Consider the following 25,996-nt stretch of genomic DNA (forward strand, 5'->3'; position numbering starts at 1 on the left):
GTGGGCCTCCCTCTGTGGCCTTCGGCAGAGCTGCCTTCGGAGCAGCTCCTCCGAAGCCTGCAGGATGCTGGCCTGGCCCTCGCTTGTCTCTGTGCTAGTGCTCAGAAGGTTGTGTGGGGGACATTCTGCACTCAGGTGGCCTCCCAGACTCCACCCCCATTTTTCAGGGAGGCTGGCTCCCAGGGCCTCTCAGTCCCTGTTCGCCAGGCCTCGCTGGCTGTGCAGGCCGCCCGGCACCCTGTACCCTTCCCTCAGGGAAGCAATGTATCCATCAAAGCAGAAGACCCAGGAGATACACCACACGGCCGCAGGGCCTCCTCCCCACCCTGTGGAGGGGGCTGGAGTCCAGGGAGCAGCTAAAGGCTGTGCGGGGCCAGAACACCGTGAGCAAGGCCACTGGTCAGCCAGGCCCAGGCTGGCCCTCTGAACCCAGATGGGGTTCTGTGCTAGGCCCATGACCTGAGGCAGAAAGGAGCTGAGAGTGTGGGGACTGGGGCTGAGTGGGGAGATGGCAATGGCCAGGCGCTGGGAGGGAGTCTGAGGGGCCACCTCACTGCTCGCTACCCACCAAGCCCCTCCATCCTGATATGCCCTCCCCAGGAGCTAGCCCAGTGGCCACTTCCTCTGACAGCCTTGTCCCCTCTGCTGCCCGGGTTCCTGGTGTCCAGGCCGAAGTGCCCTCCAGTGCCCCAGGCCAGGCAGCCCCTCCCGGAGCCTGGAGCCCGAGCGGAAGACCAGGAAGGGTTAAGGCTCTTTGTTATCTCTTCCTTTAATCCTCAGATGGGCCGGCGGCGCACGTTGTTCGGATCTGGTACAGAGAAAGCGTTAACTATTATCTGCTTCTAGCTGACCATCTGCTGTTGCAGAAAATTCAAAACCCTGGAGATCTACTTATATCCACATCGTAAACGAGAAAAGATGTTTTAATTAAGGGAAATCAGGTTAACTTAGCTCTAATTTACAAGCCGCCTGCCTAATGAATTGTCTGGGCTGCTCTCTCTTTGTAGAGAGTAAATCTGAGGCTCCTTCCCTCCGCAGTTCAGACACTAATTAACTAACCAAGAATTTTAGTGGCACGCCCGCCTGTCGCCTAATAGTTTTACCTAAAGCCAGCCCGGTCATTGCTTGTACAAATTGCCAATTAAATGTGATTGATATAATGAAATTGGGTTGTATTTTCACTTACTTCCCTCGTTCCCCCTCATTCCGTATCATCCTACCTCCTCCGTTAAAGATCGGGGCGCTGCACCCCCACCCCGGGTGCAGAGCCCAGCAGAACCGGCCCAGCTCCTGTTAAACCCACACTTCCATTAGTGCAAGTGAACAGGCATCCTCTTGTTCCCAGATATTTATCCACCTACGAGGGCTGCAGTTCCATGTTTGAAGTTCGGGGGGGAAAGTGAAAGATCTAAGCCGCCGTTCTAAAACACATTAACAGTTTCCAAAATCTATATCGCTGCTTAATTAAATATGTTATCCTGTTTATAGGATCTGTGGCTAATTATTTAGAGTCATTTAATCTACTCAATTTGCACGTTAATTAAACAGCCGCGGTTTGCAGAGCGCGGCCGGCGGCTCGGAGGAGCGCAGCGCCGCCTGGCGGGGATCCTGGCCCGGCGGCGCGCTGGGCCCGCGGACTGGCTGACCGGTCCCCGGGCCGCGGGACTTGCCAGGAGCCGCGGGCCTGGCGGAGGGGCCCTGACTGGCGGAGGCCGCGGCCATGGGGTGCGGGGGAGGGGGCTGCGCGGACCCGGGGCAGCGTTTTCGGGCTCTCCTGCGGGAAGCTGGGGGTCGCCGGGCCCAGCCGACGGGCCGTGGGAGGGGTTCATCCATCCACTCACCCATCCCTCCCCGACCCCGGGCGCGGGGAGCCGGCGGCGCAGGGCGGAGCGCAGGGTGCAGGGTGGGCGGCCATGCGGTAGAGGGGGTGGCGGCGGGGGGCGCAGCGGAGGCGCGGGTCCAGGCCGGGGCGCACCCGCCTGGTTAACTGGGAAGAGGAGCCGCCCCGCCCTGCGCTCCTGCTAATTGTTCCCTCCCGGCCCCATCTGTCCCTCTCCGCCCGCGCGTTTTGGCCTTTGTCTCGCCGCCCTGTACTGACACCCTCCTTCAAAGGCCACTTCTGTCGCCCCTCGCCATCTCTTCTGCCCCATTAGCCCGTCGGCATGAGACCCCGCACAAAGGCCCGCCCTCGGATCCCCGCTCGAGCGCCTTGCCATTGTCCACCGCTGACCCCGCGCCTGGCCCGCCGGCCCGACGGGGCGGGAACGGAGTCGGCCTTGAACACACACAGAGGAAGCTGTCCTATCCGGGCAGCTCCGCCCGCGGTTACAGGCAAAGGGAGCGAGCGGCCTTGGCGGGGCTAGCGGACAGCTGCGGCCTCGGAACGCGCCTGCCGCCGGGAAGCTAATCCTGCGGGCAGCCCCCTTAACCCTCCCTGGACGGGAGCTGGCAGCCGAGAGAAGGCCGCCGGGCTGCGCTGAGGGCAGGTCCCCTCATGGGCTGGTAAACAAAGACCAACAGCCTGTTACTAAGACGGGGGCTGCCCCTCCTCCGATGGAGTTTTCCTCTGAAAAAGGGGAGAACCCCAGCGACTCTGGCAGAGCACTGACTGTCTTTGGGGTGCTGGTGCAAGCCCACTGCGAAGGCCTCCAGCACCCCCACAGCCCAGGCCAGGGCTCACCCAGGGCTTGAAGTACCAGCTGCTGGGGGGAAGGGGGACGCACCCTCCCCTGTCCCACCAGCTGGAGGCCCAGGTAGTGGTGGGAGGTAGGCTGCACACCCTCCACTCTGCACAACCTCCCGGCTGCACACCCTCCACTCTGCACACCCTTCCAGCTGCACACCCTCCACTCTGCACACCCTCCCGGCTGCACACCCTCCACTCTGCACACCCTCCACTCTGCACACCCTTCTGGCTGCACACCCTCCCCTCTGCACACCCTTCCACCTGCACACCCTCCCGGCTGCACACCCTCCACTCTGCACACCCTTCCGGCTGCACACCCTCCACTCTGCACACCCTCCACTCTGCACACCCTTCCAGCTGCACACCCTCCACTCTGCACCCTTCCAGCTGCACACCCTCCCGGCTGCACACCCTCCCGGCTGCACACCCTCCACTCTGCACACCCTTCCAGCTGCACACCCTCCACTCTGCACACCCTCCTCCCGGCTGCACACCCTCCCAGCTGCACACCCTCCCGGCTGCACACCCTCCCAGCTGCACACCCTTCCAGCTGCACACCCTCCCAGCTGCACATCCTCCCGGCTGTGGACCCTCCAGGCTGCAGGTTGGGATGAAGGGCTTCCCCTGGTACTTCGGGCAGCTGCCAGGCAGGGGCAGGCGTGCGCAAGGAGGCGACGCCCTGTCCTCCATGAGAAAGTCCCTCCTGCTGCCTTCCTCTGACTCAAGTGGCAGGGGGAAGGTGGGCCACTGCCCCAGGTGGTCCCTGTGAATGGAACTGGGGTGACAGAGGCTGGTGGGCCAAGTCTGCACTGAGATGCACAGGTATGCAGTAACTGAGGGTCCCGCTCTGCCCACCGCCACCTCCTGCTCTTACTTTCTGTTCTACAAACATGGCGAGGCCGTCCCAGCAGGCTCGCGGTTTGTCCCCAGAGCATGCAGACACCCATCTAGGCGAGGAGGGGGCCCAGCCACTATCTATGCCTGGGTTACCTTTTGTTTTAACATATCAGTTATTTAATCGGGTTCTTGTAAGAAATTCAGAACACCAGTTTGTGAGGATAAAGCCCATTGGTGAGAGCGAACAGAGAGCGGAGGTAGCCCTGGAGCTGAGGAACAGCTTTGATTTTTGGCAGAATTTGAGAGTCCACAGCTTTCTGGTCAACCTTGCGCTGTTCTGTAATCTCGTATTTCTCTTTCTCTGTGTCGAAGATCTCACCCTCCTGGTGTCTGGGCTTGCGCAGCTTCTTCTTCTTGAAGTGAGCATCCGTGAGATGTTTGGGGATTTTCACACCACTGATATCAATTTTGGTGGAGGTGGCGATGACAAATTTCTGGTGCGTTCTACGAAGAGGAACTCGATTGAGGGACAGAGGTCCAGTCACAAGTAGCAAGCCACTGCTCAGCTGCTTCAGGAAAACCACCCTCTTGCCTCTGTGGTGCCCAAGATACCTTTTGTTTTTAAAAGTCATTGTTTTGTCCTGGTTGGTTTGGCTCAGTGGAAAGAGCATTGGCCTGTGGACTGAAGGGTCCCGGGTTCAATTCTGGTCAAGGGCACATGCCCGGGTTTCGGGCTTGATCCCCAGTAGGGGGTGTTCAGGAGGCAGCTGATCAATGATTCTCTCTCATCATTGATGCTTCTATCTCCTTCCCTTCCTCTCTGAAATCAATAAAAATTAATTAATTAATTAAATTAAAATGACAGCTTTCCTGAGATGTCACTGACACCCATCGATCCCCTTTCCAGGTGCACAGCAGCATGTTCCGCGTCCTGAGAGCTGTGCATCATCACCACCGTCTAGCACCCCATGTCCATCACCCTGAAGACACCTGTGCCCATTAGCACTGCTCCCCTCCCAGACGCCTCCCCCAGCCCCTGGCAACCACTAATCCACTTTCTGTCTCCATGGATTAGACAAGGATAATTTTGCAGAAAATTCCACCGGTCTGGAAAGGAGTGTATGAACGGGGGCGGGGGGGGGCCTGCAAATACCCTCTGGATCAATGTGCTCCTTGAGACACGAGAAAGTGCCACCGGGAGCCGGGAGCCAGGGATGATGGTGCTGCAGCCACTGGCCACCGTCCTAAGCCCAGGCCCACATTCTACTCATCGGCACTCTTTTTTTTTTTTTTTTTAAGAGTTTACAGCCCAGCCAGTGTGGCTCAGTGGTTGAGCATCGAAGAATGAACCAGGAGGTCCCGGTCAGGGCACAGGCCCGAGTTGCAGGCTCCATCCCCAGTGTGGGGCGTGCAGGAGGCAGCCAATCAATAATTCTCTCTCATCATTGATGTTTCTCTAGTTCTCTCTCTGAAAAATATTTTTAAAAAAGAGTTTACAGATCGGCTCCTACTCGCCCCTGCCGCGCTGTTGCCTGCCTGCACCTGTGGCTCCCAGCAGGTGGGGTGAGGCTCTCCTGTCACTCAGTCCCACTTGGCGAGATGCTGTCCCCTGGGGCCAGCTTGGCACCCAGATTGGCTGCTGGGTTCCTCGTGGCCACCCCCAGGCCTGCTCCTCAGCCTCAGGGACCTGTTTTTTTTTTTTTTTTTCAGGGACCTGTTTTGATAGTCGGTGGCTGCCTCGAGTCCTGATGCTCTGCCAACTATGAGTTGGATTGTAAAGCCTCGCTTGGTTCAAAAATGCCGTTTTGTTTTTCCTGAACAAAAAAATAGTTTTGAATTTAGCCTATTTTTAACACCTAATCTTGCCGTCCATTACCCCATTCTTTACAAGCCAAACTCCTAGCAATCACAGCGCTGGGTTTCTAATGAGTATTTTCCTGATTTACAGCAGAAACGAGCAGTTATCTGCTAATAACCCCCGAGTCTGAAGTGAAAAGGAATAGAGAAAATAATCCGAATTGCGGAGATCAGTTCTTGTTAAATAAAGCCACTGTGGGAAGACGAACGGCGACATTCTGGTGCGTCAGACCAGGGGCGGCCGGCTGGCCTGTGCGGCTGCCATTACCCTGCACTCGGCAGCACCAACGGCGTGCGCCCAGCGGCGCTAACGGGCACCCGCTCGCTCCCTCCGCACAGCCCGTCCGCTCCTTTCACTCAGAGGCCTGAGGCAGGGGCAGGTGACACTCGGACCTTTGGCACCAGAACCTCTTCCCCTGGTGCTCCTGCCCAGTGGTCATGGCAGCGGGCGCAGGAGGAGGGGACTAAAGGCTCTGAAGAAGGCCCTAACAAAGGCCAGTCCTGCTCCACCCATGACAGGAACAGGGATGCTTGAGAGTCCGAGTGAACTGCAAGATGAAGACAGTGACGGTGAGTCCGAGGGGCAGTCCAGGGAGGCAGCAGGTCACGAGGGGCTGGCGCAGCCCAGCTGACACTCTGCCACTCACTGTGGAGATGCTAGGGGGCAGGTTTCCTCGTTCTGCGCCCCCTGCCCCCCGCTCCCACCAGGCTGTCCCCGGACCTTCCCCGCCCCCGCTCCCACCAGGCTGTCCCCGGACCTACCCCCGCCCCCCCCCCCCTCCCACCAGGCTGTCCCCGGACCTCCCCCCCACCCCCGCTCCCACCAGGCTGTCCCCGGACACCCGCCCCCCCCACTCCCACCAGGCTGTCCCCGGACCTCCCCGCCCCCCCCTCCCACCAGGCTGTCCCCGGACAACCCCCCTACTCCCACCAGGCTGTCCCCGGACCTCCCCCCCGCACCAGGCTGTCCCCGGACACCCCCCCCCCACTCCCACCAGGGCTGTCCCCAGACCACAGGAGCAGAAGGGTGCTCTTTGTGGCGCCCCTGCCCTCACCAGCAGGGGATGCTTCCGTCCCCAGAGACGCAAACACAGAGGGCCAGAGCGTGAGCTGGGAGACCCTGTCCCCAAGCGCATCCCGGCCTGGTGGGCTGGCCAGGATGGTGGGGGGTGGCCCTCCCAGCCCCACACCCGTCCCTACTCACTCTCTGACCCCTTCACGACCCCCCTGGCTCTGCAGGACACCCACACCCAGCGTAGTCTTGAGAGTGTCCATGCTCAGAACAGGGCTCTAGAGAGGAGGCGGCAGGGCCCGGCCCTCATGTTGGCCCGTTTGATTCTTGGGACCAAGAAGAAGTGGGAGATGCAACCTGCAGGGCCTCTGGGTGCAGGACCTGCCCAATGGGCCAGGTTCGTTGTGGGACGAGGCCCTCAGGATCCCGAGCATCCTCAGGGCTCAGGCCGTGTCCCCGAGCAGGCTGCCTCCAGGACTGAGGAGCCCCCTGGCTGCCACCAACAGCCAGGTGGAAGCAGGTGAGGGAGACACTGCAGGCCAGGCTGAGCCCCCCGCCCCCCCCGCCCTCCCCCAGGGCAGAACTCGCCAAGAGGGCCCTGCTGTGGGGCGGTTCTGAGGGGGAGGCTAGACTGCAGGACAGGCCGGCTGGGATGCCATGGGGCCGGACTCCACAGGCTCTGCCGCCTGCGGCCGGTCTTGGCTGAGAAGGGGTCCCTGGCCAGAAGGTCAAGGCTCAGGAGCTGCCTGGACGGAGGCCTGTGTGGCTGCACGTCGAGAACAGGTGGCCCCAGCCAGTACCAAAGGCCCGATTAGTGGTAGAGGCTGTGCCCCTGGGACTCAGGCACCCCAGTGAGACGGGTTAGGCAGGGCTGGCTGCGTAGGGGTGTGGGGAGGGGGTGTGGGGAGGGGTTGGGGAGGGGCTGGCCATGGCCCAGGGAGGGGCTGCTCTGTGTGGATTCGGTCAGGAAGAGGGTCGTGCGAGGAGACTGCGCACTGGCTGTGGCAGCCAGCAGAGGGGACGTTTGGGACTCCGGGGTCTGCCTGGGTGACGTGGGCACCTCCACCTCCACTGCCACAGCGCGTCCTGCAAGAACCAGGTCTGTGATGGGCTGCTTGCCACTTGCTCACCCATCACACCTGGGCTTCCTTTGCTCCTGAGGAGCAGCCCCTGTGGGCCCTGGGAGGAGACCCCCCTGAAAGGAGGTCTCCTTCTCCCTCAGCTTCCGATCAGACCAAGGACACTGAGCCACCAGACCGGCCGGGACGCGGCAAACCTGCTCCTCCCTGCCCTGAAGCAGGCGTGTTTCCCTAGACCCTCGCCCTTCCTGTTTCCCTGCCAACACATCACTGCACTTCGGACACTTGGTTGAGTTGTCTCCGAACGTCTTGGTGTTGCATAAACATCTCTGAATAATTAAAAATAAGCCACCAAATCAGGAGCCGCAGCGTGGAGAGGAAGATGCGCCGTGAGGTCATCGTCGCGCCTCCTGCTGGGAGCTGAGCGGGACCCTGTCCCTTCATTTGATCTGCATGGTCCCCAGCCTCAGCTGTTTTATTAATTCTTTTATCTACCATTCTAAACTACTATTTCATTTATTAGAACAATAGGGAAGCTTATTGAGGTTGTATTTTTATTAAAATTTCTATTAACTTTTGCTATCAGTGCAGTTGTAGATTAATTAATTTTTACTACTTTTCTAAAGCAAAAAATATTAGAGCTGATCCCAAATTACTTCAAATGTGAAACGAGCAGCTCGGAGAAAGAGCACCCTCGGATTCGGGGGTGTGTGACCGCAGGATGAGAACACGGTGGGTCCGGGAGAGGACGTGAGCTTCCTCCTCGCCTGCTCAGGTTGAGTTCTGCCTCAGAAACGCAGTTTACTCTTTAGTTTGGGTTTTTGGTGTGTGTGCTTGGTGTGTGTGCATGCGTGTGTTTTGAGGGGTGTATAGTTCTAAGGTTTTTTGGTCTTTTTTCAGAGAAAGGGAGAGGGAGAGGGAGAGATAGAAACAATAACGAAAGAGAATCACTGATTGGCTGCCTCCTGCACACCCCCTACTGGGGATGGAGCCTGCAGCCCGGGCCTGTGCCCTGACCTCTGACCCTGACCGGGAATCAAACCCTGATCTCCTGGTTCTTAGGTGGACACTTAACCCCTCAGCCACCCCGGCCGGGCCTGAGAGGGAGCAGCACTGCACACTCAGTGCCTGTGGCTCCGTCAGGTCTGGGACACGCCGCCCCGTGCCCACACCACCCCTGCCCCGAGGCTGTGCCTGCTCTGACACTGATGCCAGCGGGCTCACACCCTGCCCGCTGTGCCTGTGCTCACAGAGCACGGACTCAAGGCCCCAGGCTGTGCCGTGGCCAACGCCTCCTCCTCTCCCGGCCGAGCGCACCCACTGCACACTCCTCTGTCCATCCGCATGTCCACTCACGGACACGGACACGCGTCTCGCCTGCGACTGCGGGGAGCAGAGCTGCCACGAACGTGTGTGCAGGTGTTTGGACCCTTCTTGCCAACACTTCTGGGCAATGCCCCGTGTCACTCTCAGGAGCCACCCGCTTCCTTCTCTCCTTTCTGCAGCGTTTGCTGCTCACCTTCCTGTCCCTGCCTCCATCAGGGAGCTCTGGGGGAGCTGAGGGCGGGCGGCAGCGACCCGCCCAGCTGGACCCGTCACCTGGGCGTGGAGGGAGCTGCCTCCTCTGCAGCTCTTCCTGCAGGTGACATTCCTGAGGCACAGCCTGGGGGCCCAGAACGAGCCGGTCACCGGATATTTCCTGGCAGAGTATGGAGGTCACCAATAGCCACACCCATTTTTTCTTCTAAACTCGCTCCATTTTGAACTGGTGTATGTTCCAATCTCCCAATACTCCAACTGGAGAGGAAACCCAGTGACTCGGTAGTAGGGGAGGCCCGTCCTGGGCCCGGGCAGGCCCTCGCCCAGCGCCCCCTCACCTGGAGGACGAGTTTCACAGATGGAGGAGCTGAAGCTAGAGACTGGACCCTGAGGAGGAGTCAGGGTGAGCCCAGCCCACCCTTCCCGAGGGGGCACCAGAGGGAAGGGCGGGCCATCCCCTGAGGGGACCCGCAGGTCAGTAAGGGAGCAGTGCCAAGGCCTCCACTTCCTGGGCCCCAGGCCGGCTGCCAGGCTGGGGGCCCCCACAGCGGAGCGGACGTGCTGGTCGGGGGCTCTGGGCAGCCCGTGGCTCTGGCTCCCCTGCCTGCCCGCACGCAGCTGCAGGGCACCCCCCAGGCACCGCCCACTGGTCCTCCAGTGACCGTCACCCCGCGGCCAGGCACAAGCAATCCAACAAGCGCGGGGGTCTGGTGTGGACAGCGCCATCGGGGAGCTGGGCACGCGCTGTCCCGCTGTTTGCAGGGAAAGGTGCGTGGGTCTGGGGGGAGGGCTGGGGCGAGAAAGAAAGCAACAGAAAGGACCCTGGGCTGCGGGCTGCGGTCCTCAGTGCAGCCATCACCCGTCCCAGCCGAGCAGAGCAGCCTCCGGGCGAGGGTGCGGCCGCGGTCAGCTGTGTGGACTGCGGCCTGGCAGCTGCCCCAGGCACAGGGAGGGTCCCCTCTCCTCTTCACCTGACCTCCCGCCCTCAGTGTCACCCAAGGACCAGGGGGAGCCGTGGCCAAGGGCACAGTGGCTTCTGTGAGAGTGCTCAGCGTGGTGTCCAGCCCTCTCCCCTCAGTCCGGCCTCCCTGCCCGCGCCGACACTGCCCGGCGAAAGGCTGGGGCAGGAGATGCTGTGTCCCGCGCTCTGGAAGCCAGGGCGCTGGCCAGTTAGGACCTCGGAGCGAGAGGGGTCCAGCTCCCTTGGAAATGCAGACCAGCGGGAGGGGTGAAAGCCGGCTTTCTGTCGGCTCTGGACCGGCCCTGCTCCAGGACTGGACTCCCTCGGCCTAGGGCCCAGGGCGCCACAGGAGGGGCACCCACAGGGGCCCAGGAGTCACTGGCTCCTTTCACGGTCCAATCACACTTCACACCGATGCGACCTCCAGGGAAGGCCGGCAGGTACGGCGCTCCAGGGAGAGGGTGCGCCTCTGTGTCCCCGGCGGGGCTCAGTGGTTGAGCGTTGACCTACGAACCAGGAGGTCACAGTTCGATTCCCGGTCAGGGCACATGTCTGGGTTGTGGGCTCGATCTCCAGTGGGGGGGGCGTGCAGGAGGCAGGCGGTCGATGGTTCTCTCCCATCATTGATGTTTTTATCTTTCTCTCCCTCTGCCTTCCTCTCTGGAATCAATTTTTTTAACAATTATATTATATATATAGACATCACAAATATCTATACATTAATGAAACCAGCTGATAGATATGATTTCAAAATGACCTCTTCTACATCCCATCCAGTTCCTGGGAGAAATGTCTATATTATATGGTCACCACGTGATTTTTAAATTTAAAAATCTGTGCTGACCCGTGTGTGGTTACATGGAGAGCCGGCATCCAGGCAGAGGTGGGGGCTGAGGCCAACGGCTGGCGAACAGCGCCACCCCCTGGCACCCGGCTCTGCACACTCCTTACGCGCTCGCAGAGCCAGGTGTCCTGAGCGGATGAAAGGATAGTCCTGAGCCCGAGGCTCACACAGAACGCTGCCCAGACAGACCACGGCAGTGCCCGAGGACAGCTGCCCAGACAGACCACGGCAGTGCCCGGGGACAGCTGCCCAGACAGACCACAGCAGTGCCCGAGGCTCACACAGAACGCTGCCCAGACAGACCACGGCAGTGCCCGGGGACAGCTGCCCAGACAGACCACGGCAGTGCCCGGGGACAGCTGCCCAGACAGACCACGGCAGTGCCCGAGGACAGCTGCCCAGATGGACCACAGCAGTGCCCGAGGCTCCCACAGAACGCTGCCCAGACAGACCACGGCAGTGCCCGGGGACAGCTGCCCAGACAGACCACGGCAGTGCCCGAGGACAGCTGCCCAGACGGACCACGGCAGTGCCCGAGGACAGCTGCCCAGACAGACCACAGCAGTGCCCGGGGACAGCTGCCCAGACAGACCACGGCAGTGCCCGGGGACAGCTGCCCAGACAGACCACAGCAGTGCCCGAGGCTCACACAGAACGCTGCCCAGACAGACCACAGCAGTGCCCGAGGCTCACACAGAACGCTGCCCAGACAGACCACAGCAGTGCCCGAGGCTCACACAGAACGCTGCCCAGACAGACCACGGCAGTGCCCGGGGACAGCTGCCCAGACAGACCACGGCAGTGCCCGAGGCTCCCACAGAACGCTGCCCAGACAGACCACGGCAGTGCCCGGGGACAGCTGCTCCCGGCACTTGCGGACTGCCCGCAGCACGGGGCCACGCTGAGACAGGACCCGGGCACCTCGGGAGCCCTCGCGCCAACCCCAGGAAGCATCTGTGCGCACAGAGGGCAGCGTGGCACGGGCTCTAAGCCCACGGGTGCCCAGGAGCCGAGCCGGAAGGACTCGCTCTCAGCCGCCTTCTCACCTGGGCAGCCCATCAAGGTGGGGGCCCAGGAGGCTGGAGGAGATTTTTGTCCCTGTTTTTTAAAATTAAGCTTTTAATTGTAAGTGAAGTGCAGACACGGTCAACTCTGAGAACTAACAGAGAGATCCCATGTGCCCTCCTCGGTTCCCCCAAGAGGAGCATCCTGCAACACTCGCACAGTCACACCCGGGACTTCATCGCCATGGACACAGTCCCGCTCCTCCGCAGACCCCACGTCAGGTCCGCTGTTCGGGCAGGTGCACGCGCTGTAGTCTGCAGGCCTGGGCCTGTGCGGCGGGAGGCAGCCGATGCCAGCACGAGGGCCCCTCCCCTGACCCCCAGCAGCCCTCACACCTCCCCCTGGGACTCTCATTGGTTCCACGTCCCTGAGTCACGTAAGGGAATCAGACACTATGTAACGTTTTGGGATGGGCTTCTTTTCCCATCAGTATAACTCTGGGCAGATTAATCCAAGTTGTCTCATGTATCAATAATTTATTTCTTATTGCTAAATAGTATTTTGTCTGGTGATGTTTTGAGAGTTTGTAAATTATAAAGATCACTTGCAACTTTTCAGATGAAGGGAGATTTGCCCTGTTGAGATCTGCGGCACTGCAGTGAGAAGGAAATTTTGCGTATCTCCAGAATCTTAAATACCCTGTAAAACGACACTGGCTTTTTGTGTCTTTCTGAAGACACTAACTTAATCCTGATCGTGCAAAACTTCAGCTAAACTTATCAACTATTTTACTGCAGTTAAATAACCTCTCTCCAAATATATTAAAAGGTATAGAAGCTATCTTTCTTGTTTCTCTTTAAGGTTATTTATGTGCAGAATATGACTTACACCTTATTTCTATTTTATTTTCTTTTTCCCTTGGCTAAAATACTCTTCATCTGTCTCTTCTATTGGCTTGTTTTTATTGTGCTCCTGCTAGAATATATGGTTTCTAGTTTATTAGTTTATCCTTGTATTAAATTACGTCCATAAAAGGTTTGCAAGAAAAATGGCGCTCGGCTTCCTTGGGGATTTGGGTGGCGTATCTTTGGGAGGCGGATTCACAGAAAGAAGTGACCGCTAGAAAGGGGAGGGTCTTCGGGGTGAGGGTCTCCTGGGGCCTGCGGCCCGCTCTCTCCACGGGGTACAGGCTCCTGAAGACGCTGTTTCCATCCAGGGACGGGAGGGGTCATGGAAGCCCCCGAGGACTGCTGGTGTGGGGACCTCGGGGCAGAGCGGCTGGACCCAGGTCCCCAGGCTTTCCGCGTTTCCCTGAGGACCTGTGAGCTCCCTCCTGGGGTGTCTTTGGCACTTTCCCATTGGCTGTTCACTCAGACTGTTCTTTTTTTTTTTTTTTTATCCTCACTCATTGATTTTAGAGAGGAAGGGAGAAAGAGAGAGACACACACACAGAGAGACAGAGAAAGAGAGAGCACCAGAGAGCGAGAGAGAGTGATCTATTGTTCTACCCATTCTTGCACTCATTGGTTTCTTCTCATACTGGCCCTAACCGGGGATTGAACCCCCAACCTTGGCATATTGCGACGATGCTCTAACTGACTGAGCTACCTGGCCAGGGCTGAACTGTTCAATTTAAAATGGTGAATTTAATATTGTGTGAATTTCATCTCCATTTAAACAGTTTTGTGATGATTTTTACAGAACTCTGTCATTCATTCATTCCCCGAATCTATTCACTCATTCAGCTGACACGTGTGTGCTTCCTGTGGTGTGGAGCAGGTGCCAGGAGCAGGCACTGAAGGGGCAGCAAACACTTTACACCCCCCCCCGCCGTGACTACTCCCCCTCCAGCCCCCTCCTGCCCCCTTTGCCAGGAGCCCATCATGTAGAACCGTGGTCCTCACCCGTCAGATTTAAAATGCAAGGCCTGCGATTCTGATTGGGTCGACTGAGATCAGGCCCCGTGTGAAGAGTTTTAAGCACCAGCCTGATCTAGGTCAGTGGTGGAGACAACCTCTCACCCAGTCCATAAAGAGCCTCACTCTGGGCTTGGAAATACCCTCAGGAAAGCACGCCCACCACACGTCAAAGGGAAGCCGGCTAAGTCCCCTCCGGTCACCAGGGGGAGGGCCGAGCAGGACTGGCCTGTGTGAATGGTGTCATGCCTGCCTCTCCCCACTTGGTGGCAGCAAACTGGGCCGGACCTCCAGGCAGTGGGCAGGAGATTTAGATCTGCTTGCCTCCCCTGAGATGGCTGAGGGGACCGCTGAGGGGACAGCTGAGGGGACAGCTGGAGGGAGGACAGGAAACAGCAAATGCAAAGGCTTGAGCCGGGAGTTCCTGGTTGGCTGCAGGGCTCACTGTGTAAATGCATTGCGGTTCAGGTGCACATTTAATCCCTCGTTGCTGGGACATAGGGAAGCAACCAGCATTTGCATGTTAGCCCGTGTCCTGCACCTTGCTTTAACTGCTTCCTAGTTCCAGGAGGGTTTTTGTTGAGAGGGAGAGAGAGAAACATCAGTGATGAGAGAACCATTGATCGTCTGCCTCCTGCACTCCCCCCACTGGGGAAGGAGCCCACAACCTGGGCATGAGCCCTGACCAGGAATCGAACCGTGACCTCCTGGTTCATAGGTCGACCATGGAGCCATGCCAGCCGGGCTTTGTTGATTCTTTGGTATTTTCCACAATCATGTCATCTGCAGACGAAGACAGTTTCATTTCTTCCTTCCGAAACTGCTTTGTATTCTTTTTCCTGTTTTGCTGCGTTCGCTAGAGCGTCCGGTATGATGTTCGGTGGAAGCTGTGAAGGGGGCATTCCCGTCCCTTTCTGATCCTGGTTTGCTTGGGTGACATTGGTTTCCCCCACAGCTCTCCACCCTGACAGCCGGGCATGAGCGTGTGCATGTGGAGATCCAGGTCTGCTCCTGGCTCCTTACTCCCCTAACGGCCCAGGACTTGCAGGTCGGAGCGCCTCCCACCACACCTGTCTTCGTGGCCCTGACTGGGGACTCTGGGCCGCCTGCTGAGCGCCCACCTCCTGAGCCCTGGATCCCTAGTGGCTGTCCCCATGTGCCCACAGGACCACAGCCCTGCTCCTTCCGTCTCACCCTGTTCCCCGGGATCTGCGGATGCTCCTGGATGACCATTCCCATCGTCCACCGTGGCGACGTCTGCCAGGGACCTTCCCAGATGCCTCCCCAAAGACCTGGTCCCCAGCGGCTGTCCCCATGTGCCCACGGGACCATAGCCATTCCTCCTGGTTGGGCGTCCTATCTCGTGGGTATTGGTGAGACAAGGTTAACCCGTCTGCTCAGGCCCATGTGACAATCAGCACCCACAGCCCTCTCTGGGACCCGGGCCCTGGCATGGCTGTGAGCATCTGCGCGGAGGTGCGGTCTCCTCACACCTCCCCTCTCGCCCGCGGAACGCGGCTTTAGGTAGAGCATTACCCAGTTCCTCACCACGCAGCCCCCACAGGCTCTTCGTGCCTCAGCCCTTTTGGCCTGTTCTGCTCACGCAAGCGGGAATGGACCTCAGTATGGCAGTTTGCAGGTGAGCTCTGGGCGAGGTCTGGAGGCACCCGGGACGACTGAGTCAATGACAACTGAAGTGACACGCGAGGGAGGCCAGGCCTGGGGGAGCCCTCGTGTTCTCGGGAAAGACAGGCGGGTAAGCCCCGCGCATGAGAGCCAGGGCAGGGAGGCGCGTGGAGGCCGCTGTGCACTAAGTGACCGAATCTCCCACGCCAGTCCCCGCATCCCCAGCCGGGGCTGCAAACACCATCCTACGCCAGAAAGAACTTGGCGGCGGCAAACCTGCAGGTGGCTGCCTGGGCGACAGCAGCGTGTCAGAGGTCATGCGCCCAGCTCCACCGGCTGCGCTCTCTGCTCACACGCAGCCGTGCTCCCAGGCCCCTCCTGCCTCGTGGGAGCAGCACCAGCGGCGGCAGGAACGGGAAGAGAAGAAGGGGCCACACGGGGACCCGGGAGGGTGGGAGTGGCCCCCGTGAGGGGTGCTTCCTCTGCAGCTCAGGACCAAATTCGACTGGAAACACGCGTCAGTCGTGTGGGTGCGTGCGGGGCAGGAGTCAGCTCCCTCCCTGGGCACCAAGCCTGTCCCACTCTAACTCCACCACAGCGTGACGTGGCAGCCCCTGCCTTCCTCACGGGCTGTCCCGGTGGACGCTGAGTGTCAGGACTGGCGCAGCCCCCTCCCCCCACACTGCCTCCACCGGAGCCTGGGACCTGCTGGCCTGCAGAGGAAGCTGCCCCTCGCGGGCTGACAGGACTGCGTGAGTGGGAGGCGCCGCGCCCACCAGACTCTCCTGCTGCCTGGGACCCAGAGGCCCTTGGGCAGGCCTGGCCCTTGATCGCTACATCAGGTCTGGTTTCATTTCAGCTGCTGGCAGCAGACAGACGGACAGATGGACGGACGGACACAGGAGCCCTTCCCAGAAGAGCCCACGGGGTCGCTGGTGCACTGGTGGGAGGAGGGTGGCGGGCAGGACTGCTTTTGCCTCCCCACATCTGCCTCCCGCCCTTCTCATTCACCCCTCCCCTCACTTCCTCCCTCCCCTCAGGCAGAACCCTAACATCTCACAGTGCACTTGGCATGGCCCGTGGGCTTCTGTCAGCAACACAGACAAGATGGCCCCTGTCCCACAGGAACGAGTCTGTGTGCATGACACTGAAATGAGCCCAGGCCCTGGGGAAAGCTTGTGGGCGACCTCCTCCAACCTCAGACTCACGCAGGCCCTCGAGGCCCAAGAGGGACCCCAGGGCCCGGAGCACAGAGCTGGCTGAGCTGCAGGAGTCCTGCTCGGAGGAGGTGGAAAATTGTTCCCTTGATCTCACACTTGTATTTGTGGGGAAGCAGCGGCGCTGCGTCCCAGCCAATAGACCTGAGTGATGGACAACCAGCAGCCAGCCAGCCGCAGCCGCTCCACACAGACCCTGGGTGCCTCCAGCACCAGCCGCCTGCATGGGGCTTGAATATTTAATGCGGTGACTGGCGGGGGGGTGGGGGGGGGGCAGAGGGGCCTGGCCCAGACATGGAGGCACTGGGAAATCAGGATGATTATTACTTATTCAAAACCCGCTCCGGAACCAGCACGACACTGACACACAGGCTGACTGTGCGTCGGGGTGATTTCCAGCTGAGCCGGTCCCCGGGGTCCTAGCCTGGGAATCCTGCCGCAGGGCGGGCGGGGCTCCGATCAGAGCAGCGCTGTAGCACCAGGAACACCTCTGATGCGGGAACACGCTAACGGCACAGGGTGCGTGTAATCATTGCTCCTTGATAAGCCAAAGCAAGACTGACCATCCGTCTGGACACACATAGCAGCGGCCACACCTGTCCCAAGTTCATCCAAAGCATTTCCTATTTCTCCTGAAAGAAAACGGGGCCGCATTCCAACCCTGACAAGGCCTACAGCTGCGGGACCAAACATACCGGTAACCACAGGAGGGTCTGGTCAGATTCCTGCCGGGTGACCATGGCGGGTCCTCGCCATGCGGCGTCCTCATGCAGCGAAGCCTTAACCGTGAGTGAGCCCTGTCCACTGTTCGTATACATCGAGGGTAACACACCTTTGAAATGTCGGAGCATTTTCTCCTCCTGACCCTCGAAGGCACGGCCCCTGGCACCAGGGCTGAGACCACAGACCCCTCATCATTGCCCTGGCCCCGCCTACCGTCTCCGTGTGCAGCAGTTGTTAACTGTTAGCCTTCCCGTACCCACCAATGCAAAAGAAGTATGTGCTTCTCCATTTTGCTTTTTATCCAATCCCAGAGGTTTTGCCTCTGCTTTCTCCTGCCCCTTCATCGGTCACACATGGCTGTCATGCACCTTCCTCAGGTTTTTCTCCTTTGATTCAAAATACATAAAAGAAACAACAACACTACCACTTTCTGGACCATTCCTCAATCCATAAAGACCTTGTTCCAGGCCTGCCCTCAACCTTCTGGCTTAAGTAAACTCTTATACAACCCCTCAGGTCTGGATGGTCTTTCATGGGCACTTAGTTAGTGCAGCTTAAAGACTTAAATGGAAAACAAAGTACTATCCTACCTCTCCGCCTCGGGCCTCCTTCTCCCGGGGACTCCGACGTGTGGCCGAACCCTCGTCTCCTGGATGGTGATCCCCTGCAAGTCAAGACGTTTCAGCTGTAGTCAGAGTTGTTAAGTGTTTTAATTCCAGGGGAAGGCGCACAGCTCACAGCATGCCGCCCATCTCCCCGTGGAAGTGGAGGGAGGTGCCGCCTCAGTTCCCATGGAGGGCGAAGGGCGCTCGGCCCTGCTGCCTGCCCCCCACACAGCGACTGCACACTTTCCGGGCGGGCAGCAGAGAAACTGCAGACCTCGCCTGGCACAGCAGGGCCGCTCCTTGGAGACTCGTGGCGCTGAAAGCATTTCAGGTTGACAGAGAGCTGTGCAGGCCGCCCGCCCGAGGATCTTGTGTGCCCTCCCCCAGCCTAGCCTCCCTGACTGCTAACGGTTCTGAAAACTAAGAAGTAAGCGTGGTAAACCGGGTCTTCCATGGATGCGGACAGCCGTTTGCCCAAGCCTGTTTGTCTTCCATGGCCACCACCTCGACTTGCACAGTCCACATCATAGGCTGCAAGTGGTGCGACATCTTTTCTAGAAGCTTCCACCGGGCCAGAGACTCCTCCCTGGCAGTGAATGGGGAACCCAGGCGCAGCTGGTGGCTCAGAGGAACGGAGGTTCAGACAGTCCTACAGCGGGGCGGGGGGGGGGGGGGTGTTTATCCACACCCTTAATGCACCCCATTCCCCCCTTTCTAACTTGGTATTTGCATTTCCAGTACAAAACTTCCCAGGACAACTCCGAGGACAGCACTGAGCGGGGCTCTCCCGCCCGACAGAGCTCAGAGGGAAGCCCTCTGTGTGTTGATTATCGCAGGATGGAGTGAGCGAGTCCTGCCCAGACTGACGAGCAGGCCCGTGTGCTGGGTAACATGCGGCCACCTCTGCCCTTCAGCTGCCGCCGCCACCGCCATCTGGGCGCCCAGGCCAGTCCCTCGTGTCCTGCGGGCTCTGGCTGACTCCAGTGTGTGAGGGGCACGTCACACGCGTCACCTCCTGTAGTTCATCTTAGATCATCTGTGCAGCCAACGTGGGGCCTGTGAGGTGTTCATGCTCCACGCCACGTGTCCCAGGGAAGAGTGTGACTTCGCTGGCAGTTTCTACTCAAAGGGTCCTGTCTCCCTTCGTGACCCTCAGGTTCCCAGCTCCAGACCCGAAGAGGAACCAATGGGAGGCCCGGTCTCTCGGGAGCAGAGGGGCTTCTGGGAAAACACATTTCCCGTAATAAAAAAGAGACACCCATTAGACATTTTGGTTTAAGTAAACTCATGGACAGATCACTTTAGGGTCCTTATTTCACAGAGGAGGTAACGGAGCCCTCTTCTGGAAAGGATTTTTGTGATGCTTGGAAATAGTAGCCTTCTTGCTGACAGGGAGGCCAGGCTGCAGCACCCGGCCCAGACGCTGGGGAGGCAGAGGGAATGGTGGGAGGAGCATGGTCGGCGATGGTGCAGCTGAGCTGATGACCCGTCTCCTGCCTCTGGGCTTCTCGTCACGTGAGAGAACACATGACCTTCTTACTCAAGACATTTAAAAAGTTATTTGTAGCCAAAAGCATTCTTATCGCTAAGTGGAAGTCATTTCCTGGACAGCTGTGTAAGGTACATATAGTATAGACATTCTGCTTTCTGCCCGCCCTCAAGGTCCTGCTGAAAGCATTTCGGCAATACCCTTTGCACACTACAAAAGCCCCGTCTTTCCATGACTGCCCAGGCCTTGCTGGTCTGGCCCTGCCGGCCTCTACCTCGCCCCTCGCCAGCAGAGGTCGAGAGGAAGAGGTGAGAATGTGGACTCGGGAGCCTGGGTTCGGCTCTCCTCATAGGCATGTCTCTTCACACCTGTGCCTCATGCCTCAGTTTCCTCCTCTGTGAAATAAGGACCCTAGTGACCTGGCCGTGAACAGCCCTATGGGTCCGACAGAGAACTGTGTTCCTGACACGCACCGAGGCCTCTGACTGCAAGGAGACTTCTTGGGGTTTGCTGCCGCAGGCTCTGCGGGCCGCCTCGCCTTCCCTGTGGAGCCACGAGTACAAGGTCCTTCCTCGCCTGCCGAGGGGAGGCAGCTCTCCGAGGACAGCCCAGGAAGCCCTTGGTCTTGATGTGGGAAAAACCCAGGTGTCTGGAGGTCTCCTAACGTATGCCGGGTGGCACCTCTCTTTGTATGAATGCAGATGTCCAGTTAGTGACAAAACGCTGAACTTAAGAATATGACTTGAGCCTTAGCCAGTTTTGCTCAGTGGGTAGAACCTCGGCCCTCGGACGGAAGGATCCCAGGTTCAGTTCTGGCCAAGTGCACGTACCTCAGTTGCAGGCTCGATCCCAGGCCCCGGTCGGGTGAGTGCGAGTGGGAGGCAACCAATTGATGTGTCTCTCTCACATCAATGTTTCTGTCTGTCTCTCCCCCTCCTTTCCACTCTCTCTAAAAATCAATGGAAAAATAACCTCAGATGAGGATTAAAAATATATATATTTTAAAAAAGAATCTGACTTGACAGTCATTGTTCTCACAACTTGGTGTGATCTTGGCCAGATCAGGACCAATAACAGTAGAGGTGAGCCAAGTGCACTCTGGTAAAAACCTCTGGGTGACCATCTCCACACACCAGCTGATGCTTGTGTGAATTCCGGCTCTGAACAGGCATGTGGGAGCCTGTGTGTGACCTGTGCGTGTGTGCCTGTGTGTCTGGGGAAGGAGCAGTGTCCAACCAATTACATTTCTTTGGTTAAAAACTCATTGATGAATCTCTTTTTTTAAAAAAAACAAACAAAAACATTCATGAGATGCTTTTTACATTTCAAAAAGAAGATAAAAGCACCATATAATGACACTGAGAATTTTTAACATTTTACTTTGTAAAAAAATATATTTTTATTGATTTCAGAGAGGAAGAGGGAGAGATAAAAACATCAATGATGCCGAGGCCGGTTTGGCTCAGTGGATAGAGCGTCGGCCCGCGGACTGAAAGGTCCCAGGTTCGATTCCGGTCAAGGGCACGTACGTTGGTTGCGGGCACATCCCCAGTAGGGGGCGTGCAGGAGGCAGCTGATCAATGTCTCTCTCTCATCGATGTTTCTGACTCTCTATCCCTCTCTCTTCCTCTCTGTAAAAAAAATCAATTAAAAACAAACAAACATCAATGATGAGAATTATGGATTGGCTGCCTCCTGCATGCCTCACATTGAGGATTGAGCCCACAACCCAGGCACGTGCCCTGACCAGGTATTGAACTATGGCCTCCTGGTTCATAGGTTAACACTCAACCACTGAGCCACGCTAGCCGGGCTAACATCTCACTTTCAAATAATGTGATCTTGTTCCTCCCTGTGGTTTAAGTGTAGTTACCATGGTGGCAGGTGTAGTTACTAAGTGCAGTTACCATGGTGGCAGGTGTAGTTACTAAGTGTAGTTACCTCGGTGGCAGGTGTAGTTACTAAGTGCAGTTAGCACGGTGGCAGGTGTAGTTACTAAGTGCAGTTAGCACAGTGGCAGGTGTAGTTACTAAGTGCAGTTACCATGGTGGCAGGTGTCGTTACTAAGTGTAGTTACCTCGGTGGCAGGTGTAGTTACTAAGTGCAGTTAGCACGGTGGCAGGTGTAGTTACTAAGTGCAGTTAGCACGGTGGCAGGCAGATACTGCCCTCACCCCCACCAAAGATGTCCATGCCCTAACCCTGGACCCGGGCACCTGTACTCCACAGGACAAAGGGGTTTTGCAGCCGTGATTATTAGTTGGCATTCTTAAGGGTCCTGAGATGAGATGACCCTGGTTGTCTGGGTGGCCAATGCCATTGTTTTAAGAGAAAGTCAGAGAAGGAAGAGAGCTGGAGTCAGAGATCTGGCACATCTAACCCATTTCTGGGAGTAACTGAGTAAGTTTCTGTTATCTTTAACACTGGCTATTTAACATTCTCAATTGACTTTTGGAAATGTGAGTTCATATAGCATTAACGTAATGGATATTTGTACTTATCAAAAGGCCCAATAAATCAGTTCTATAGTAGGATTAACAAGGTTAACAATGTGATTTCTGATCCTTGAGTAATAATAATCTTGAAGGCTTGCATCTGTGTTTATACTTCCTTAGTAAATGCTCTTTACAAAAAAATCCTTGTAGAATAAAATCGAAGGCTTTGACTGGCACTGGATTTGACCACCAGGAGGAAGGGGGGATGCTGGGGAGGCAGTTTGCCCACTGTTGCTTAAGGACCTGGGGTGCTGAGGGGTGAGCACCAAGGCAGCCGGTGGAGGAAACGGCCAGAGAGGTTGGTTTCATTAAGCAGATAAACCAACAGATTGAGGATAATCAAAGCCAGGTCTTATACAGCTGGAGAAAGCACGTACCAACACAGAAAGGAAGAAGGTAGAATAACCCGAGGTCTTGGTTTGGAATTGAAGGTATGGATATTAATTTTATTTTGTTTTTATTATTTTAAAATATGTTTTCATTGATTTCAGAGAGAGAAAGAGAGGGAGAGAAAAACATCAATGATGAGAAAGAATATAGACTGGCTGCCTCCTGCACGCCTCCTACTGGGGCTCGAGCCCTAAACCCGGGCATGTGTCCTGACCTGGGAATTGAACTGTGACCTCCTGGTTCATAGGTCGATGCTCACCCGCTAAGCCAAGCCAGCCAAGGAAATCTTGCTTTCTAAATACCATCCTCCATTAAAAAAACCCAGAGGTGTTGGAGAAATGCTGATGCCGGGGCTGGGTCGGAAGAGTACACGTTGAGCCTGGAACATCTTGCGCCAGAAGGTAAGGAAGGGTTTGAAGAATGATGGGGACACATCAAAAGAACTCAGGATCCAGCCGAAACCGGTTTGGCTCAGTGGATAGAGTGTCAGCCTGCGGACTGGAAGGTCCCGGGTTCGATTCCGGTCAAGGGCATATACCCTGGTTGCGGGCACATCCCCCGTGGGGGGTGTGCAGGAGGCAGCTGATCCATGTTTCTCTCTCATCGATGTTTCTAACTCTCTATCTCTCTCCCTTCCTCTCTGTAAAAAATCAATAAAATATATTTAAAAAAAAAAAAGAACTCAGGATCCAGCTGGATGAGGCTCTCACTGACCAAACTTGGACAATTTGAACATCAAAATAGATAATGATAGGAACAGAATACTACCCATGGAATAAAGCACAAATCCATGAATCCATACTGCTACACACAGATGAGTAAAAATTAAAGAGAAGGAAAATCTTTTCCTTAAGAATGCCAACTAATAGATGTAGAACAGATGATGGGCATTTTAGAAACTGCACAGTGTATTGGGCAAGGACCACAGTGACTCAGGCAGAAGTCACTGGTAAAGGTCAAGAAAGTCAGGCAGAGGTGGATGAAGGATAAGGTAACGGTGGGTCTCGGAACCTCTCCCTACAGAACACTTATCAACCTACAAATGAAGAAAGGGAGAAACCTCGCAGACACGGCCGTGACTGGTGCTCGAGATTAGTGTCGCCCATGGCAGGACAGGCTGCAACCTTCTGCCGATGAGCACAGCGTTTCTGTCCTTTTCCTACTGAAAAAACACGCCCTGTCCTGATGACACATCAATGGACCCTGAGTCATCTTGTGTCACGTGGCATTGAGTGCACTCGGACTCCTGGCAACCCTGGATGAGTGACGTGTCCTGTCCTCCACAGCCCTGCCCAGCTCTTGGAGACTCAGCTGGTGGCTTCTTTCATGGAGCCCATCCGTCTCGAGTCTGGTCTTTCTCTTTCCCTGCCACTTCCTATTTTCCCAGCACTGTCTTTTCCAAAGAACCCTAACTTCTTCCATGTCTGAAGTCTGTGTTTTTTGAAATGTTTTTTAATTGATTTTTAGAGAGGAAGGGAGAGGGACAGATAGAGATAGCATTGAGAGAGAAACATCAATGGGCTGCCTCCTACTGGGGATCGAGCCCACAACCTAGGCATGTGCCCTGGAATAGGAGACCTTTTCTTGGTTAATCCTCACCTGAGGGTATTTTTCCCCCTGATTTTTAGACCGAGTGCAAGGGAGGGGGAGACAGAGGCACACACATTCATGTGTCGCCTCCCAGGTGCCCAGGCCGGGGCCAGGGACTGAACCTCGTCTTCAGGAGGTCCATGCCCTTGACTGGAATCGAACCCGGGACCCTTCAGTCCACAGCGTGGGCCAATGCTCCCACCGCTGAGCAAACTGGCCAGGGCGAACCGGTGACCGCTTGCTTCATGGGTTGACACTCAACCACCGAGTCATACTGGCTGGGCCAAAGTCTGTGATTATTTTTTTTTTTTTTTTGGTGTGTGTGTGTGTTTGTCATTAATCCTCATCTGAGGATATTTCCCATTGATTTCTAGAGAGTGGAAGGGAGGGGGAGAGGGAGGCAGAGAGAGAAACATCAATGTGAGAGAGACACATAGATTGGTGGCCTGCACATGCCTCCACCAGGGCCAGGGATCAAACCTGCAACCAAGTTATGTGCCCTAGATCAGAATAGAACCTGGGACCCTGCAGTCCACAGGCTGATGCTCTATCCACTGAGCCAAACCAGTTAGGGCAAAAGTCTATGATTTTTAACTAAAACTGAAAAACTGTCAGGAACAGAAATGACAGAGGAACCATTGGTCCTAGGTTGGAGGCGACTAAACATGTGATCGTGGATGGGATCCTGGGGGTGGGGAGTGGGGAACATTGTTGACACAGTTGTCAGAATTCAAATGGGGTCTGTGGATTGAAACTTAATATCGTTTGAATGGTGATTTCCTCACGTGGTTGGGTGGAGAATTGTTATGTAGGAGTGTCTGCTTTTGGGAAATACACAGGGGAGTATCCCGGCATCCTGTCATGTGTAGGGCACGATCTCAAGCAGCTCAGAAAAAGACTGGGGGAAATGGGCATATCTATAATAATAAAAGGGTAATATGCTAATTAGACCAGATGTCTTCCAGACGTCCTTCCTGATGAAGACGGGGCCTGGGGGAAGCCAGCCCGGACTGCGGGGGGCCTGGGGGAGGGAAGCCCAGGTCCCAGGTGCCTGCCAGCAGCCGGAAGAGGGAAGCCTGGGTCCTGAGTGTGGAGGAAAGCTGGTGCCGGCAGCCGGCGGGAAGGAAGGCCTACTCTTGCACTAATTTTTGTGCATCGGGCCTCTAGTATGTGTATAAATGCACACACACACACACACACACACACACACAGTCTACCCTTGCTATTTTCGAGGCCACCTTCGCTAAGATCTGTAACTCCAAAAATCAAGGCTGGCAGGGCTTCCTCGGCCATTGGGCCGCGGCCAGGGTGCAGGAACCCTGCAGACAGTCCCCGCTGAGGTGCAACAGGTGCCCGTTTTCTTGTTTCCGCTCCAATATGTGAACGGGGGTGTGTTTTGCGGCGGGTTCCGTTGGGACTTTGGCATTTCTGTGCTTCCTGTGGCGTCTGGCTGTGTGGAATGGCCAAGCGGGCGCTCCAGTGCTGCCGGTTCCCTGAGCCCGAGGCTGTGCGGTAAAATACGGAGAAATGATCGCGTCGGGTAAGCAAGTTCAGGCTGTCGCCATTTCAACGTTAAGGAATCCACAGCGCCCATCACATACGGCGTCCTTTTAACGGAAACACAGAGCGCTGCCCAAGCACGCAGGGCGCCGGCTCCTGGGGCCCACAGACCAGCAGCGATGGCCACTTGCGGTGACGTCGTGAAGTCGTGAAGCTGAGGCGACGCCCGGGGTGAGTCCGGCTGCCACGGCCACATTCCGGCCCACGTCCGGGCCGACGCCCCACAGTGAAGCCTGCGGTCAGGCACCGACGGGCGGCTCGGGGAACCGGCAGAGCCATGTCGGTGCCGCCGCAGTTTCTCCGTGCACCTTTAAACCATCCGCGTTCTTCCGGAAAGAAGGGCTTTTTCTCTCACTCCGACGGCCACGCTCCCCGGCGGCGCCCGAGGACCTGGGGCCGACCCGGCACACCAGCCTCGCTGACCCCGCGGGCCACTGCCCTGACAGCTCCGTACCTCGCTGCGGCCCTCCGCGCCGCTCGCCGGCGCCGTCCACCGCGGTCCGTCCATCTGCGCGGGCCGAGGCCGCCCGGCCACACGCGCTCGCGGCCGCTCCGCCCGACTCCGC

At 57.1% G+C, this 25,996-nt stretch overlaps 1 protein-coding gene and 1 long non-coding RNA gene across 2 annotated transcripts; both read right to left on the reverse strand.

Moving 5' to 3' along the window:
• Positions 1-3,685: 3,685 nt before the first annotated feature.
• On the reverse strand, positions 3,686-4,155 carry LOC103299209 (60S ribosomal protein L6-like). Its single transcript, XM_054716761.1, has one exon. It carries the CDS (start codon positions 4,153-4,155, stop codon positions 3,724-3,726), a length of 432 nt encoding a protein of 143 aa, XP_054572736.1. The 3' UTR covers positions 3,686-3,723.
• A 162-nt stretch (positions 4,156-4,317) lies between these two features.
• LOC129149356 (uncharacterized) lies at positions 4,318-25,990 on the reverse strand. Its single transcript, XR_008556273.1, has 3 exons — positions 25,885-25,990; positions 17,893-17,966; positions 4,318-4,343 (listed from the first exon to the last, which is right to left on the reverse strand). It is a non-coding gene; the product is annotated as an uncharacterized LOC129149356 (long non-coding RNA).
• Positions 25,991-25,996: the final 6 nt, after the last annotated feature.

This window comes from Eptesicus fuscus, chromosome 6 (genome assembly GCF_027574615.1).
Source record: "Eptesicus fuscus isolate TK198812 chromosome 6, DD_ASM_mEF_20220401, whole genome shotgun sequence".
NCBI classification, from domain to species: Eukaryota; Metazoa; Chordata; class Mammalia; order Chiroptera; family Vespertilionidae; genus Eptesicus; species Eptesicus fuscus.

Coding starts and splice junctions, on each gene's coding strand:
- LOC103299209 (XM_054716761.1), bottom strand. CDS start 4,155: ATGACTTTTAAAAACAAAAGGTATCTTGGGCACCACAGAGGCAAGAGG.